General features: G+C 34.8%; 1 protein-coding gene across 1 annotated transcript; it reads right to left on the minus strand.

The window, feature by feature from the left end:
- Nucleotides 1–13,770: 13,770 nt before the first annotated feature.
- Nucleotides 13,771–15,943, minus strand: LOC132609214 (9-cis-epoxycarotenoid dioxygenase NCED2, chloroplastic). The gene has a single exon (XM_060323090.1). It carries the CDS (start codon nt 15,853–15,855, stop codon nt 14,080–14,082), a length of 1,776 nt encoding a protein of 591 aa, XP_060179073.1. The 5' UTR covers nt 15,856–15,943; the 3' UTR covers nt 13,771–14,079.
- Between the last annotated feature and the right edge of the window lie 1,894 nt (nt 15,944–17,837).

Here is a 17,837-nt window from a genome sequence, read left to right on the forward strand (position 1 = left end):
GCTGAAGTCTTTTGAACTGGATTCCTTATGAATTTGAAGAGTACTCACGGAATGAGATATCTTAAGTGAATATGGATGACCCTTTAGATACAAATAAGTAAATGACACGACTTGAATATGCAATCAGAGATGTCACCAAACCTTGAAATGGTATGTAATCTACAGAATTTGAGCAAAAGAGAGGCAGCAGTCTTGATGATATGTTATATCACTTTCTGAAGGAAAATGTGAAGAAAATGAAATTCTACATAAGGGTCTGCACCATATACCAGTTTGCACGCTTCTTCATCAAGGCTCTGAGTTGGGTGCATATCGAAAGAAATCAGTTAGAGTTGGTTTTGTTCAAGATCGTCTAATAGTTCCTCAGAGACTGACTATGATAAGAGAAAAGGTACAATGCGAAGAGAAAAGGTACAATGCGTGAAGTGTTTTTTGGAGATATCTAACTCACTGCTATACCATAACAGGTATGCTCACGTGGCAATCTCAGGACAACCTAACATTGGAGACATAGCACTCATCAGCATTTTTGCCTAAGCTGTTGTCAAAAGTGTCAAGGGACCAGGTCCCTCTGACTCAGGTTAGTAGTCTTTTCAAGCACTTACATACTTTTTAATTTTTCCTAAAGGCCATGTCACTATTAGTTCCCGCCTCTTCTAAAATGAGCCAAATTGCTTCATCTTCTCAGAACCGACCTGTTTGAAATGAACTTTTTTAACCAATAAGAACCTACTTTCTCTTCTCCTCTTTAAGCCAAAATGTCACTCTTTTTCTCTCTCCTCACTAATTCAAATCTTCAAACCTTTTTCCCGTTCTGCTCCATCTCTCCTCTCCTAGCACAGAATCAACCATGTCTAACCTAAAATATTCATCTTCCACCTCCATTAAAGCCAACCCTACACCTTCTTCTATCAAATCGTCTATTTCATCGAACCCAAAGTCAATTCCTTTTCCCACAACATCTCAAAACTCGTCCGACCAAAACCCTATCTCTTCTTTCCCTATAACAGATGTTCCTGGTCCCACTACTGATCAGTGCTTAACTCATGAGAAAGATGCCTCCTCCGCCATAACCCAAAAATCTTCAGAATAGCCCGACTCACAAGGGAGTATGACAACATCACAATACCTTGATCTCTATGAGGAAATCGTTGAGAAAGATGACGGAATTGAGGTGACAAACAAGGGTATCACTGAAGACCACTCGATAGTGGAAGAGGACCTATTCAAAAAGAAAGCAGGGGTTTCAAATAAAACATCTCCAAACTCAGGTAACTCGGATTCTCTGGATAGTGAGAAAGTTGTAGAGAAATATGTTAATAGAGAACCTCTAAATGCTGGGTGTGAGGAGAATTTGAGTGCTCCTGTTAATGAAGAGACTATGGATGTTGTAGTTGCTGAGTGTGAAGAAAGACAGAGGGGTTTTGTAGTGGTTGAAAACATAGAGAAATTAAGAGAAGAAAATGTTGAAAATGTGGGAATCAATGATGATTTTGGACAGTAATTGCCAATGGAAAGTGATAATGTGAGTGTTGGTTTGGAAAATGTTAGTGAATACCTTAATGACATTGTTAGAAAGGTTGTGAATGATGTTGCTGATGGAGAATCTAAGAAAATTTCCGTTGAAGAAGAGTTTGAGAAGGAAATTGTGGAGACTGAAAGGGAATAGGGATATTCCAGTAGAACAAAGGTAATGAACAAAGTACCTGGTCCTGAAGGAGATTGTTGGGATCTTGTACCTCTATTCACCGTTGATATTCCTTAGGAAGGCTCCACACAAAAGGAACCTGGTTCCCCAAAACCATCTAAAAGGGAAAATCTTGAAAGAGAAGAGGCAAACTCTGATGATGATATAACATTGGGGACTTTCTTTAAATGTAGAACTAGAAGTGCTAAGTCAAAAGGAAATAAAAGCAAAGGTAAACCCACATCCGCTCGAGGAAAAGGACCACCTACCACTAGACAAAGGGCCATAACATAACTCAACTCTGCTCTTCAAGGTAACAAAGAGAAGAGTACTAAAAAGAAAAGAAAGTTGGAAAAGACAGCTAACTTAAGACGTTTGATAGATGAAGAGGAAGCTGTTACTGTGTCTGATAAAGAAGAAGAAGAAAAAGAAAAAGAAGAAAAAAGAACAGGATGCTTTGGAAAAGACAGCTAACTTAAGACATTTGATAGATGAAGAGGAAGTTGTGACTGTGTCTGAAGAAGAATAAGAAGAAGAAGAAGAAGAAGAAGAAGAAGAAGAAGAAGCAGAAGAAGAAGAAGAAGAAGAAGAAGAAGAAGAAGAAGAAGAAGAAGAAGAAGAAGAAGAAGAAGAAGAAGAAGAAGAAGAAGAAGAAGAAGAAGAAGAAGAAGAAGAGGAAGAAGAGGAAGAAGAACAGGATGTTTTGGAAAAGACAGTTAACTTAAGACGTTTGATAGATGAAGAGGAAGTTTGTCTGATAAAGAAGAAGAAGAAGAAGAAGAAGAAGAAGAAGAAGAAGAAGAAGAAGAAGAAGAAGAAGAAGAAGAAGAAGAAGAAGAAGAAAAAAAAAGAACAGGATGCTTTGGAAAAGACAGCTAACTTAAGACATTTGATAGATGAAGAGGAATTTGTGACTGTGTCTGATAAAGAAGAAGAAGAAGAAGAAGAAGAAGAAGAAGAAGAAGAAGAAGAATAAGAAGAAAAAAAAAAGAACAGGATGCTTTGGAAAAGACAGCTAACTTAAGACGTTTGATAGATGAAGAGGAAGTTGTGACTGTGTCTGAAGAAGAAGAAGAAGAAGAAGAAGAAGAAAAAGAAGAAGAACATGATGCTTATCTAGAAAGAAAAGATTCAAAAGGAAAAAAGAAATCTATGATTGATGAAAGAAACAATGTGGGTGAAGTAGAAACTGAGAAAGTCGCTGAAATAATAAGAAAGGTAAAAGAGGTGACACCTTCTTCTAAGAAAAGAAAGAGCTCTGCCAGTTGGGAAGCAGACTCCTCTAAGAAAAGAAAAGTAACCTTGACTGAAGGACCTGGTTCCTGTAAAAAGAGAAAATCTAGAAGGGATGAATAAAATTTGAGACAAGATAATCTGAGAGGTCAAAAAGTGTTGCTCGGCAGATTGTTTGATTTGGAGGCGATTGGGCACCAAGGATTCGATGATTTAATAAAGATCTTAAGAGCTCAAAGTTGCGATCATCTTCTTGAAGCGCCTGTATTAGCTTATTAGAAGGAAGTAGTAGAATTCTTTGTGAATCTGCATTATACTGATGATCATACCTTGGTATGCAAGGTTGGAAAAGTTGACTTTACATTGGATGAAGCTCAGTTGGGCGAAATTCTGAATGTCCCAACTGAAGGAATTAAAAAACTGGGAAATAACAAGGACATCAAGGCCTGAGACGACTTCAAAGGTATCATAGTCCGAATAGGAGAGCGGGTGACCACTGAAACTCTATACAAGAAACAGATGAAGCCTCAATATCAGCTTCTATTTCAGCTAGTCAGCAAAGTGGTATTGCCTAGGACTGAAAAGAGGTGCATTGCATCTAAGATGGACTTGTTTCTAATGGAGATACTGGACGGAGGACATTTGGTCAGCTTACCCTCTATCATGATCAAGCACATGATGAAAGTTGTGGACACAGAAGATGGCAAGCATGGTCTCCCCTACGGCTTCCTTCTGGCTAAAGTCTTTGATCACTTCAAGGTAATCTCTCGAAAGGTCACCAAAAGAATTAAAAAAATAAATATTTTCCTTGGGCACCCTAGAAGAGTGTGATATTGTGTAAAAGAAAGGGGGAGCAAGAGGTACCTCTACTATATCTAGCCTCATTGAGGCAAACGAGAAGATCTTGGCTGAAGTGGAGAGGCTGCGGGTTGAAAATGCTCTGTTGAAAGCTGAAATTGCCAAGTTGAAGCTAGAAGGACCTGATTCCAGCAGGGTGCAGACAGCAGGGGTTACGGAGTTGAGAGAAGATAATGCTCAGCTAAAAAAGAAGGTTGAAAAACTTCAGGAGCAGGTCTTGGATACCTACAAAGCTGCAGATGCCAGGCTGGATATGATGTTCAAAGCTCTCAACCCCACCAAACATGCAAACCCATGACTCAATTCTCTTAGTTCACTATCTAACTCTGTCTTTGTTTTTGCAAATACTTTCTTTTTTTTGTCTGAATGATGACATTGGCACTATGACAATCTTATTTTGTATGTTTGTGGTACCAATTGACTGCTAAGTTCTTTTGTTTAAAAATTACTTCAGTGCCACTCTCTCTGTTTTGTGCATATGCTTCTCCTTTGTATTGTTTTGGTTGCTTCTGTTAGTGCGAATTCTGAGTCTGCCCAAGTGGCCTGAGTTAATATCTTTGAACTTGTGCTAAACTTGTGACTCTTTTCGATGATGCCAAAAGGGGGAAATAGTTTTGATGATTGATGTTTGATACAAATGAAAGTGACTCGTCTATAATGCTGCGATCTATAATACTACGGTCACATCCACTAAGGGAACCCTAGTCCCCCAAATGAGATTGATATGGTTCATGCTGAGGGCCATATTCTCAGGGGATAGTAAGTCCCAAATGAACTTGGTATACTTGGCTAATGTTGCATTGCTGCTCTGATTACATAACAGGTGAAAATGTCAACATGAAGTTGAGAGGCTAATCTGCAGGGGAACCTAGTCCCAGAAGTGCAAATGAAAAATTGCATACTCTTACGCTGCTGGAGTTTACCATGAAGAGGAAACCTGGTTCTCAGGGGGAACATCAATTATAAGTTTGTCATCATCAAAAAAGGGGAAATTGATGAGTTATGACATTTCATAGTTTTGATGATTTGACAAACATGTCAAGGATCAGGTCCCCTGAAGACTGTACATCACATGACAACTGTAAAGCTGTGTGCATTGTTCCGTCAGGAAGTACCACAGCAGCACAGCTATATGCATGCTAAAAGCTAAAGACCAGTGTAACGTCTCTATTGAGGTTACATGCATCTCACATGCTCTCATTTGAGTTCCCATTTAAACAACATGTTGGCATTATTTAACCTATCACTTAAAAACCTTAATATCCAAATCTTTACAAGTGCAACCACCATAGTTCTCTTAGTGCTTTCAAAAACAAAGCTAAGACAAGTTCAAGGACCAATCTCAACAACGGAAGATGTTTTGAGTCTTAGAGTTATCTAGTCTTTATCTTTATGATCTCTACATTGCAAACCTACACTTCTTCAAGAAGGGTTTTGTAGGTATTTTATTTTTATCAAGCTTTTGTTGTAAGCACTTGGCTAGAGTTAGTCATAATGGTGTTAAGGTTTCAGCTAGAGTTAGTTGAATCAGCTTGGTGCTTGACTAGGGTTAGCCAAGAAGGTACTTGCAATAGAGTTATTGTAAGGGGAGGGATTAGTGGTCTAATTCCTAGGTTGCAAAAGCTTGTAATCTGAAACATTGCTCAGTTTAGTGAAGTTGGAAATCCTACCGAGGTTGGTCGTGATTTTTAATCTCTTGAGCAAAGAGTTTTTAACGTAAATATCTTGCCTTAGTTACTTTATGTATTTATCTGTGAAAACAGTTCAGGGACCAGGTCCCTTAGACTGTTTTGGTGGATTCATCGGTTCTAACATGATTGATAACCTACAAGTACTACCAGACAACTCTTAACTAGATGATTGATGGTGTGAGCGAAACGTAACATTCAAATAGCTACTAATGTAGTAGTCAAAAAATTGTCAGGTTACTAGTAAATCAATGCTAAAATATTTGAAAACTAAAACAAACTAGTAAGCCATAAGCCTCTAACTGACATTTGAATGTTACGTAAGTGTAAAGGCATTGCCCATAAATAATAATACTATCTGAACATAATTATGAATGTCTAAAAAAAACCAAAAGCATTGGGATAAATGTAATCTAGAACTATTCGCCCCTAGCCATGCACTTTGTCACCTGCGCACAAGGTAGGCTCAAAAAGACTAAGTACCTTTGAAAATACCCAATAAATCTCACTGACAACCCCTAAGCGAAGGACAAGACTAGTCTGGGCTCTACATAAAATGAAATTCAAGAAGTAATAAAGAAATCAATTACATAACAAATGTTGTAAATCTGTAAGCTAAAATTGAATCCTAAAATTGAGTCAGAAACTGAAACAGAAGTTGAAAACTGAGTTTGTAATTAAAGCTGAAGTTGCAAAGTGAGTTATTTTTAAAGAGCAAGTTTTTTCATACTGATTTATACATGGTGGCACTGCTTATGTGAGGATCTTGAAACACGCACGGGGGAGTGTCGAATTATCTCCCACTTCAAACAAATAGCACCTGCAAGTATGGGGTAGCTTACTGTAGCCACCGTGCTTGGAGAGGTTGGCTACTTCTCCTTTTTTGGATATGATCACATTAATCTGAATTTGGAGTGAAACTCTAAGCAATACAAACAATTTGACATAAATAAGTAATTGCAACATATCATAGAAGTTAGTCATTTTCTGTCACTCTTGGTGATTACCTGTAACACCGCATAGATTCAAATTAAGTTTGAACTCATTAAATGCTTCTGGTTAGATCAGAACCTGGGAAATTTATGTGTATGTACGTGGGAAAGTTAATATCTAAGAATTTACCAAGTGTTAAAACAGATTGGACTTGAAAAGAATCCGAAAAGAAACAAAGTTGAAAAACTGTGTCATGATGCAGCCGACATACGAACTGCATATTCGGCATGCAGGCCACATGTCCAGCGGTATATGGGGTCACAAAAATCACTAAAGTTTGGGAAATTTCAAGGCTCTAAATTTGACTTGTGAGACCAACATATGGTCCGCATGTCATACAGTCTATTGGAGCAAAAATGATACAATTCTAGGTCTCTATAGTTGACATGCGGTGGCCACATACGGGGCCACATGTTGGACATATGGATCGTATGTCCCACCGTTTGATGAAGATCTCAGAAGCCTATTATGACTTGGTTCAAGAGTTGACATACTGGCCAACATGCGGACTGCATATTCGATATACGCGCCGAATGTGGCGACTCTCTGTTGTGGGTCTGCCAAAAACTATAAATGCAAGAATTTTCTAAATTGTTAATTCTACTTAGTTTTGACTGACTTTTTGAGGAGAAAATACTCTAAGGCTTCTCCAAACCATATAAGGTGAGTTTCTACTCAATTTCCATGATAATTATGTTATATTAACTAGGACACCGAATCATCATCCCCATCCATAGATTGCTGAAATTCAACCCAAAATCGATTGACAGCGAATTTTGGCGAAACTTTGAAAGGTAAGATCCTTGATCTTTTACGGCGGTTAGTGTAGCCTATTGCAAGATGTAGGAACACTGGATGTTTACTTAAATTCATCTAGAACCATTTCACTTGATAATCTAGTTTTTAGAAAAGGGTGAGAGTTCATAAAATTCGATCAAAGTTCTAATATTTATCACCCTAATTGAACGTAGAGTGATTATTTGACCATTAGGGATTACGTTTGAAAGCATTTAGTGGGAATTGAGGTATATCGGTTTTGAAAATTTCCTTTAAGAATAAATATGTTTTGAATAGGGCTATATGCGTGTGAGGGACAAGCTTGCATCGAGTCTCCCTGTTTTATTCTATATTATGACTTATGAACGATATACTTGACCCTAATGGGTTACTGAACCTGAAACTTGATGTATGATTTCGAACATGGTTTTCTAAATCGAGCTATGGCTTCGAAATACCTCTATTAATGAGAAGATGAATATGAACGATATGAAATGATCTGGCTAATATGTCATGACTGATAAGGACTACATGAACTATTTGACATTGATTTGTTTGGCCTAGCTACTCGGGAGGAAGGGTAGCCGATTCTAATGGGGTGTTTACGTAGCCATTCGGGAGGAAGAGTGACTATCAAGGGTTGGTAGCCCCGATGTGGTGTCTCAGTGCGGTTTAGGGACCCTGAAATGGATATCCTTCTTACATTATTGACATTTTTATAACCTTATTACCCTCAAGTTGGTCTCAAACTCCCGGACTTAGTTGACTTTAAGACTTTTAAGCTGAAATTGACTGCATTTAAATATACGAATTTTGAGGGTCTTACATCTTATTTCGAAAAAATTAAAGATTTTATATTCAAATTCACACAGAAAAATATTCTTACTTCAAATCAGGTAACATAAGGAGGAAAAAGGGAATAATAGCTTTAATTCGGCTACCAAACTAAGGAAAAAATAAAAGAAAAAAACAGCATTCGGCATCTTTGAAGGCGTGAAAAGAAGAAGTTCAAGTCATTTGGCCTTATTCAACATTTCAACTTTAGAAATTTGAGACAAGATTATACGAGTGAGCATGAATTTTGCAGAATAATTCATGTTGAAAGCAAAATATGGTCGGTGGATTTTCGACCTCAATTCTAGGAGACTTTATTGGACTCAAGTTACACTTTACCACGGCTATGATCATCTACTTATGGAATTTAGAGGTAATATTACATTATAACTTGAAAAATTTACTGCTTGGTTTTTGACATTTTTGAGCCCTACTGGTAACTCTGATTAAAACTAAGCACTCCATCCATTTTACTTTCATATGACAGTGTTTGATTAATTCATTAGCTTAAGAATTTTTTTTATACATATTAAAGGTAACCTTAAAACTCACGATCTTAAACATGTCATGTTATTCGTATGATTATAAGAGCATGTCATTAAAGATAAATTATGAAGTATAAAATTATCAAATCTCGTAATATAAAATATGCCATTAAGGATAAATTACGAAGTATAAAATTATTTTCTAAGATATAATGTATGGCTTTTTTTAAAATTTACCGGAATTGTTCACAATGTCTAACAGGCGTTACTTCATGTTCCACATGTCGAAATCATATTTTACTCTAAGTCTTCTTATTTCTATTCCATTGTAAACATTCTAATTTGTCTTCTCCTGCTAATGATGGACATTTTGTGGACCAAAAGATAAAAAGAAACTTTAATAAGTGAAGACAACAAAAAAAATCAACCATGCAAAGTTCAAAAAAACAAATGAAATAAACGGCTTATTTGTTATTTATTCTGAAGTATCTTGTCGTAAAGCAATCATTTTTGTTGAAGACAGTAGACTGTGAGATCAATAAAAGTTGTGGTGGAGTGGTAAATGTTTTTTTATTTTTAATTAAAGGTATCGGGTTAGAATTCTGTTGGATATAAAATCACTTTTATTAGGGAGCGTTTTACCTTTTAATGTGTGAATTAATCCTAATTCTGTCACACCTCAGTGTGAGTATCAAACAGCGTGTGGAAAATCAAAAAAAGAGAAAAAGAGTAGACTGTGAGACCAACAAGAGTTGTGATAGAGTGGTAAGTATTTCTTAATTCTTAATTAAAGATTTCGGATTAGAGTCGTGTTGGGTACGGTATCCCTTTTATTAGGAAGCGGTTTACCTTTCAACGTGGGAATTTCGAACAAAAATCCTAATTCAGTCAAGCGTAAAGTGAGACTTATTTGCATCAGCCACTTAATAGTCCTAGGGGCTTCTTTATTTTGCTTTTTTTTTTTCCTCCTCTCTACTTGGCTGTAATTGTCCTTTGTTGGAGGAACACTCGCACATAAAACTCATGGACTGTATTCATTCTGCGGTAAATTAACATTGAAATTTGAATTTTCCTATATATTGTGATATTATTTGAAATTATTTAGGAACGAGACTTCCCTTATTAATTATAAATAGTGACCACCTGAGAAATTAGCTTGTCGAATTAGCACTTTCAATTAAGATAAAAAGATTATTTTGAAATCTTCCTAATACTTTGAATACATGGAACTTCTTTATTCTTTTTTTTTTTTTTAACTCCTCCCATCACAGTAGCAGGACATTTTCATTAATAAAATTAAAGTAGGAACTTTTTTATTCTTTTACTAGTGAAAAGTTCGTTAATCGAACTCACACTTATTGTATAATTTTTTTTCATGAATAATATTAAAATATAAATACATGGGAATCTAGAAATAGTTCGATATCGTCCATCCTTCATTCAAAAAAGAGGGCAAATCAGGGATGAGGTACATCTTTTTATTTGAAAATTTGAATACAAATCTCTTCTATGTTGACCAAAAAAACAAAAAAAAAACAAATGATTTAAATGTTGTTTTTAAGTGAAATCGTTTTCATCCGTACGTAACAACAAAACGTGGACATGCATGCTTATATATAGCTTCAAAAGTCATTAGTTTCATAATATCGCAACTTGTTTCGTGTAACGACATGAGTACTATATTAAGGAGCCGTTTGGACATGGTTTGAAATCATAGTTTCAAACCATGATTTCAAATTATGTTTGGACATACAATTTGGATATCTTAAATTATATCTTCTCTTATAGATATAAAAACCCCATAAGTTGTGAAAACTATAAAAAAAACTCCAATTCTTATACAATCTTATCAAATGAGCAAGTCATAGTCCATAACAAAATTAATACGCTAGTAGAAGGCCTTTGTAAAAAATACAACATCAATTGATCAAACTTTAGTCCAATAAAAACGAAAATTTAACATGAATAGTAACGAGGTTGGTAGACATAAATAAAGGTTGATAGACTTAAATAAAGGTTGATGGAAGTTAATGAGGTTGGTAAATGGTTGGTGGGAGTAATTGTTAAAAATATCTACCAACTTATTAGTCGCTTTTACAAAATATAAACTTATGGTTGAAACCATGGTTTCAAACCCTAAATCATGCATTTTTGAATGATTTGGGGTTTGAAACCATGGTTTGAAATCATAAGATGAAATGCATGTCCAAACACTGATTTCATCTCATGGTTTCAAACCACATGCCCAAACGCCTACTAAAGAAGGTAGCAATTGAATGTTCAAAGTATTGCTATTTATATTAGTGGAAGAGTACACTCATAGTAACGATTATATGAAGTGCTATTATTCATAATTTATGATTTGTTTTTTTTGGTGATTCATAATTTATGTGATGAAGCGTGAATATGCTTTAAATAAGAATGGTGAAGGTTCATCTTTTTTCCTTTTTTGTTACTATAATAAATCCTCTTTGCCCAACTAGGATAAGAAGTTACAAAGAAATTGACAAGTGAAAATGAAAAGAGAAGCAAAAACATGAAAGAAAACGAAAGATGAGAAAGAAATTAAAGAAAGGAAACTTTGTTTTTTCTCTCTATATATGTATATATATGTGATTGTTTGACCCTCCCAGAATAAGGAAAGTAGTTGTGCATGTATCACATGGGAGATTGGCTATGCCGAAAGAGCAAACCTTTAAAGATGCATTGAACAAGGCCATTCAATTAATAGACAAAGAGGAATTAATAGGGAAACATATCATTAAATTAAAGATCTTAATCAAGATGTTGTGAATACTTTTTGTTTTGTTTTTAATTTTGTCCCCATTATTATAAATAAAAATAAGAGTGTAATATCTTGTTTAGGAGATCAGTACCCTCTAAAATCAAATATTTCTTTTGGCTTTTTGGTTGTGTCAATTCGACTATTGTTACTCATGAAATCCTTTATAACTTAAAAATATAGAAAGAAAAGATTTTATACATTAGTTAGATAAGATTTCACACATTAGTTGTTAGAAAATATTTCTATCGGACAAAAGATTCCACATATTAGTAGTTTGAAAAGATACTGACACATTAGATGTTACTGCCTCTATGATTTATGGGCTATGAAAGTGTCTTAGCCAATAAAATTATTTTTGTCTTTAAGACAGCCTTATAAACCAAACTCTCGGGGGAAAACCTGTACAAAACGATGGATACAACCCTACAAACAAAGTTGTTACTTTCACTAGTGGAATTTCAAACCATTAGTGTAACATTTTCAAACCTTATAAAAGTGTGTTCATCTCCTGTTGGAGATATTGCATCCTTTACCTAAATTTCATTAATTTATCTTTTACATTGAAAAAGATTTAAGTAATTTTTTTTAAATCTCTCATAAGTTACATGGCTTAAATCTAGAAAAAAAAAAATCATTTCCTTGAATATGTCTTCCCAGATTAGCGAATTGTTTTTCATGTAGGTAACTTTCATTTCCCAAAATGATATGCACATTAATTTGTTTGCCTTTCACCGAATGTATAATAGAGACCTTGTTGGCTTCGAGTAAATATTTACAATATAAATTTTATGAGAATAGTTTAGGGTAGTTCCAGCACTGCCACTAAGCAAGACTAAACAATTAAAAGGCCATTTGAACAATATCTGAAAGATAGGGCACTAATAAATACTGCAGCAACCAAAATAAGGGACTGTGATAGCAACTTATCCCTTCTATCCAATTTGCACATGCTAAACGAAATTATTGAAATGCCTTCAAATCAAAAGTAATGTTTATCAAGAAGACTATGTCCCACATGATTTATTTCTTTAAGCATTTGATATAAAAAATAATATCTCAGCTATTTTGAATTCACCCGAGATTAATTTTAATTCGCAATGAATAAATTCATTAAGAAGGATAAAACACTTTCTATTAAAAAGTGTCTTCATTAACATAACTCGAGCCCTATATCTTGATTTAGGGTGAAGGGGTAGCAACCACATCACCACACTCCTTAGTGGCATATCCCGTTAAATGAAATATGTATGAACAGTTGAAAGATCGAAGTAATTAATTATATGAGCATACAAAGAGTAGAAAATGTTAATACCATTCATCTAGAATATTGGACCAGTGAGAAGCCAATGAAAAATTGACTTGGATATTCTTGTTTTTGCTAAAGAATATTTTGTTCTTTGGAGATTCTTGTTTTGCTAAGAATGTTTCCAGTGAGAAGCCAATGAAAAATTGACTTGGATATTCTTGTTTTTGCTAAAGAATATTTTGTTCTTTGGAGATTCTTGTTTTGCTAAGAATGTTTAGTTTTGTAGCTCAATCAAATACTTCTATCTTATTTTTATTCTGCAGAGAAATACTACTAAGAACAAAAATTAGTTTTCCTTTGACTGAAAAATGGTATTTATTTCCATCAACTTTGCCAACATATGAGCAATTATGTAAGATATATAATCTTAATACCATATAAATTCATTTTATCTAGAGAGTTATTTATAAAAGTTTATGTAAAAATAGTATACATTATCAGTTTCAATAATTTTTACTCTATCAGGCTATATTTATATGTAGTAGATAAAATATTTTATTTTTAAGATTTTAAACTCCATATTTTAAAGACCCGTAGATATCATTTGAATGCTATCTAGGTCCGATTATGTCACGTGTATATATAGTTCACTGTGATTGATAGTTATAGCATCAATCAAGAATTGCCTCTGAATAAAACTTTACGATTTTAATTTCTTAATGCAAAGATAAAAAGGGACTTCATGTCAGGAACAGCATCCCTCACTATTCAAATACTTCTAGATTTCTTGAACATTATTGCTCTTGGGACCCTTATATACCGAATTTCCAAGATTAATTCTTGAACATTGATTATTGCTACTGGGAACCCTTAAGATGGTTGCCTTCATGTGGATTCACTTATTCGACTACCTTATTTATCCACTGATCCGCAGAAAGTAAATAATGGAGACACACTTTTGGGAATAATCCCATTCCATTTTGGAATCAACAATCCTCCACTAATTGGAGCCTCAAAATGGAGAAAATTCTGATACGGACCCTTTTTTTCTCCTTGGAATGATAGTAAACATAAATCCGGATTAATCAGGAAAGTAACTTTCAAATACTTGGATGCATAAACCAAAAACACACACACAAAAAAAAAAAAAAAAAAAAAAAACATCTGTTCGGCACCAAGTAGAGTACTGCAATACGTATAGATATTCACTCATATACAATGACAAAAGTAAGTGTATGGAAGACCTAAGGGTAGATAGATATATTTGGCAAACAGGCAAAAAAAAAAAAAAAAAAAAAAAAAAACCGGAAACCATCTGAGCTTTTCTAGTGCTACAAGCTTCAAGCTTGGTTTCTGAAAATTTCCCGTCTCAACCCCACACACACCCCAAACACCAATCCCTATTCCAAGAAAATGGCATGTTGACACACTTGTACCTATACTATACTACCCTTCTAATATGTACGTATATACCAATAATTTTTGTAGTACTACTATACTTGATTTTGCAAGTCCTTTGAACTAATGAAAGTCCCATGAAAGCCATATGGAACTCTTGAAGGAAGCTTAACAGTGGCCTCCAATTCTAGAGTCATAGCATTCACAATTTGGAGTTCTGATTTCCATGTCTTCTCATCATGGCAAAATGCAAGAATATATCCATCATCTTCTCTCTCTGCGTTCACATTTCTTGGTAAAAATAATGGCTCACCTCCATATCTACTCTCTCCATACATATGTTTTTGAACTTCCCCTGTTGATAAGTCTACTTTTGCAAATCCAGACACTTTTGGCCATGGCTCTGCAATAGCAAGATAAGCATATTGCGTTTTTCGACCAAGTTTGTTCTTGTTAACCATTCCAGCTTCCAAATTCATCTGTTCTGATGATTGAATTATTTCCCGTTTCGTCGACTGTCCGGTCTTCAAATTGAGCCTTATTTCGGATAAAACACTCTTTAAATTTTCACTACATTCATTAAAAATGGAATCTGGTGGTGTCATGCATGAGCCAATTACAACTACTTCATCTGTCTCTGGTTCTTCCCAAGCATTCCATAAATGAAAACAGAATGTTTCTGGAGATTCTACCCAAATAATATTCTCAGAATCATTAGCATTTTTGGGTAGAATTCCAAACCTGGATTTTTTGTTTTTGTCGTAAATCACCGGGGAACCACCTTTGATCATTTCTTGAAGCTTGAACACAACTTGCTGGTCAGGAATTACGACGTAATTCTCGGTAATAGCAAAATCATGCATCATGGTGGGGACATCCAACGGGATTTCAACATCAGGTGATTTCTTCCCGTCTGTTGAAAACCTGAATGACTTCAAGTAAGGCTTTTGAACTACGTCGTAGCTCAAAGCAAAAAGCTCACCCGAAACAGGATCGATTTTCGGGTGAGCAATCATTGTGCTCTTCAATTGCTCAGCAAAATCGTACCTTCCAACAGTTTCTAAATCGCCTGAAGGCAAAACCTGAACCTGATAAGGAACATCATCTTCAGACATTGCTAAAAGCCGATTATTAAAGTAAACTAATCCAGCATTAGCGACACCAGTTCCTTTGCTATGATCAACAAGCCCGAAAAGTCCACGAGCATAGAAAAGCATTAGTCTAGCAATTCCAGAATGACCATGAAGTTCACCAATAGCTTTTGGAAAAACAGGTTTACCCAATTCACGTTCTTGAACTAATCTTGTCGTTTCAGTGAAACGACAAGAATAGCTTACTAAACCATTTTCGACGGTGACGGCATGAACCATGCCATCACCGTCGAAAAGGTGATGTCCTGCAACCGGCTCAAATAGCGGGTTAGCACCATTACGGACATAAACCCCATTAATGCAATCAGGGATTGTGCCCGTAACAGGGAGATTATGCCTGACGGGTTGTTCCGGTACCGGAGCGAAATTACCGGATATTTGGACACGTGGATCAGCGGTTTTAGGAAGTGGGTTTTGGAGTTCGCGTGAGACTAACGCGCTTTCCACTATATCTAGTGCTTTTGCTGCTGCCTTCTGGAAGATATTCCAGTTAGACGTTGGCTTGCTTTGACGCTGAGTTTGTGAATGTTTTGTGGGAACTGTTTGGTTTGGATTAGTTTGTTTTGGGAAAGTGAGCAGAGCAGAATTGATTTTAGTTTTTCTTGTGAGGTTTTTCATGGAGATGGATTTCGAACAAGATGAATAAGAAGTTGATGATGGTGAAATGGGGTGTTGTGTTTTAGGCCAAGAAGAGTGATAATTTGCAGCAGTAGAAGTCATTTTCTTTTGTTGTTCTGTTCAATTTTGAACAGAGGAGAGAACAGAGAGAGAGAGAGAGAAGAGAGAGGAGTTTGTGAGAGGAGAGAGGGAAAGGGGGGGCTTAAATAGAAGAAAGTGTTTGAAGAAAAAAGGGAGTGTGTATGGTGAAGAGGGGAACGAAGGTCCACCTTAGACATCTAAGAGAGGAGCACGTGGTGGATTTGTGAGAAAGGTCACTTGGGAGCAACATAAGGGGTAGAGGTAGGGGTAAGGGTGTGCGACATTGGGTTTAACTGACAAATAGAATCGGAAAAAATGTTTTTGGTATATCGATTTCACAGTTTTCTAATGATTTTGTATTTTTTATAGGCAACTTACGTGAATGTGCCCTCCGGCTAACTAATTTACCAACAAGGTATACACTATTTATATATTATCAGTGTATGTTGTGTATAGAATATGTATATTTAGTATAAAATGTAAATTATCTATATATTTTTTATAAATTTGATGATCGAATGATATTTGATTGTAATTTTCTCTTTTTTACATATTTATCTATCGGTTTGACTATCAATTCTTTAAATTCAGGTAAATGTTTAACTATAATCCAACAAAGTTCCCGTTATAAAAAAGAATAATTGACTATATAAAAATGGCTTAGTGACATGATCTTGCTGTATGTATTCCTGGTTCTGTTTTGGCTACTTGGGAAGTAACAAGATCCTTTTTTTTATTTGCATGATTGCTATTAAGTAGGAATTACCATGGAAATAAGAGTTATTATTGTTTTTGGTTTATGATTTCTCCCTTTTCGCCCCTTCTATTATAGCATAAGTTTCAAAAGTCTTCCTAGTCTAATCAAACTAAATCACATAAATTGGGACGGAGGAAGTACTATATATAGTCAGGGGTAGGGTTAGACTGTTGGCTACATGTTCTACCGAATCTAGTAGTTTTTGCTTAAATTTTATATCTACCTTAAAATTCATTATATGCGTACAAAGTATTAATTTAGAGTCTAATAATTTAAAAAAAAATTAGAATCTATTAATTTCAAATCTTGATTCTGACTCTGTATACAATGGGAAATCACCATCAAACTATTGCAATAATAGTTCTGTAATTAAAAATGTGTAAACTCTACACTTTAAAAGAATTATTTAATCTTAAAAAGAATAGTCCTTAATACTTTACATAGTCCAATATAAAATAATACTATAAATAGTTATGTACTCCCTTCGTCCCACAATAAGTGTCACCTTAGCAAAAAAAATTTGTCACATAATAAGTGTCATCGTAGGAAATCAATGCATATATTGACAAGTTTTTTCCAACTTTGCCCTTAGACAAAAACTGACAAATTAGCGTATTCAAGACAAAAAACACATAGAAACTTGGTATTATTGGAGTCCTAATGTCAAAAGGCTTACTTTTCATGCATGCTCTAATCAAAAGAGAAAAATAATTTATTATTATTATATAGAGATAATTTAGTAAAATTTACATTGCATGATTGATTTTTCTTAATATGTGTGTTTTTAATTAATCTGACACATATTATGAAACAGAGGGAGTAACTTATTCGGCAACAAAAGTATCACAAAGGTTTTGGGTTCCAAGAACTAACTTTTTCAGAGTTTTTTCGGTTCCAAGGTATTCACTTTCAGAATCAACTTTGGAAGTTGTTTAGGTTTTTTTATTATTCCATCATTCCCAATTTATATGATGTAATTTGACAAAATATGAATTTAAGAATGAAAGGAGGAGTTTTGAAATTTATGATCTAAAATAAGCTATAAATATTTGTGTGATTGAAAATCAAGAGGAGGTTTCAAATTAAATTATTTCTAAATGTAGAAAAAAAATTGAAACAAAAGAAAAAAAATGTATCACATAAATTGAGACAAAATGAGTACAAAAGTTTGAAATCAGCCTTATCGGAGGAGATGCATGATTAAGGATCAGATAAGATGAATAATTAAAGTGGGGCATATACCCAT

Source organism: Lycium barbarum, chromosome 9 (assembly GCF_019175385.1).
Source record: "Lycium barbarum isolate Lr01 chromosome 9, ASM1917538v2, whole genome shotgun sequence".
Lineage (NCBI taxonomy): Eukaryota > Viridiplantae > Streptophyta > Magnoliopsida > Solanales > Solanaceae > Lycium > Lycium barbarum.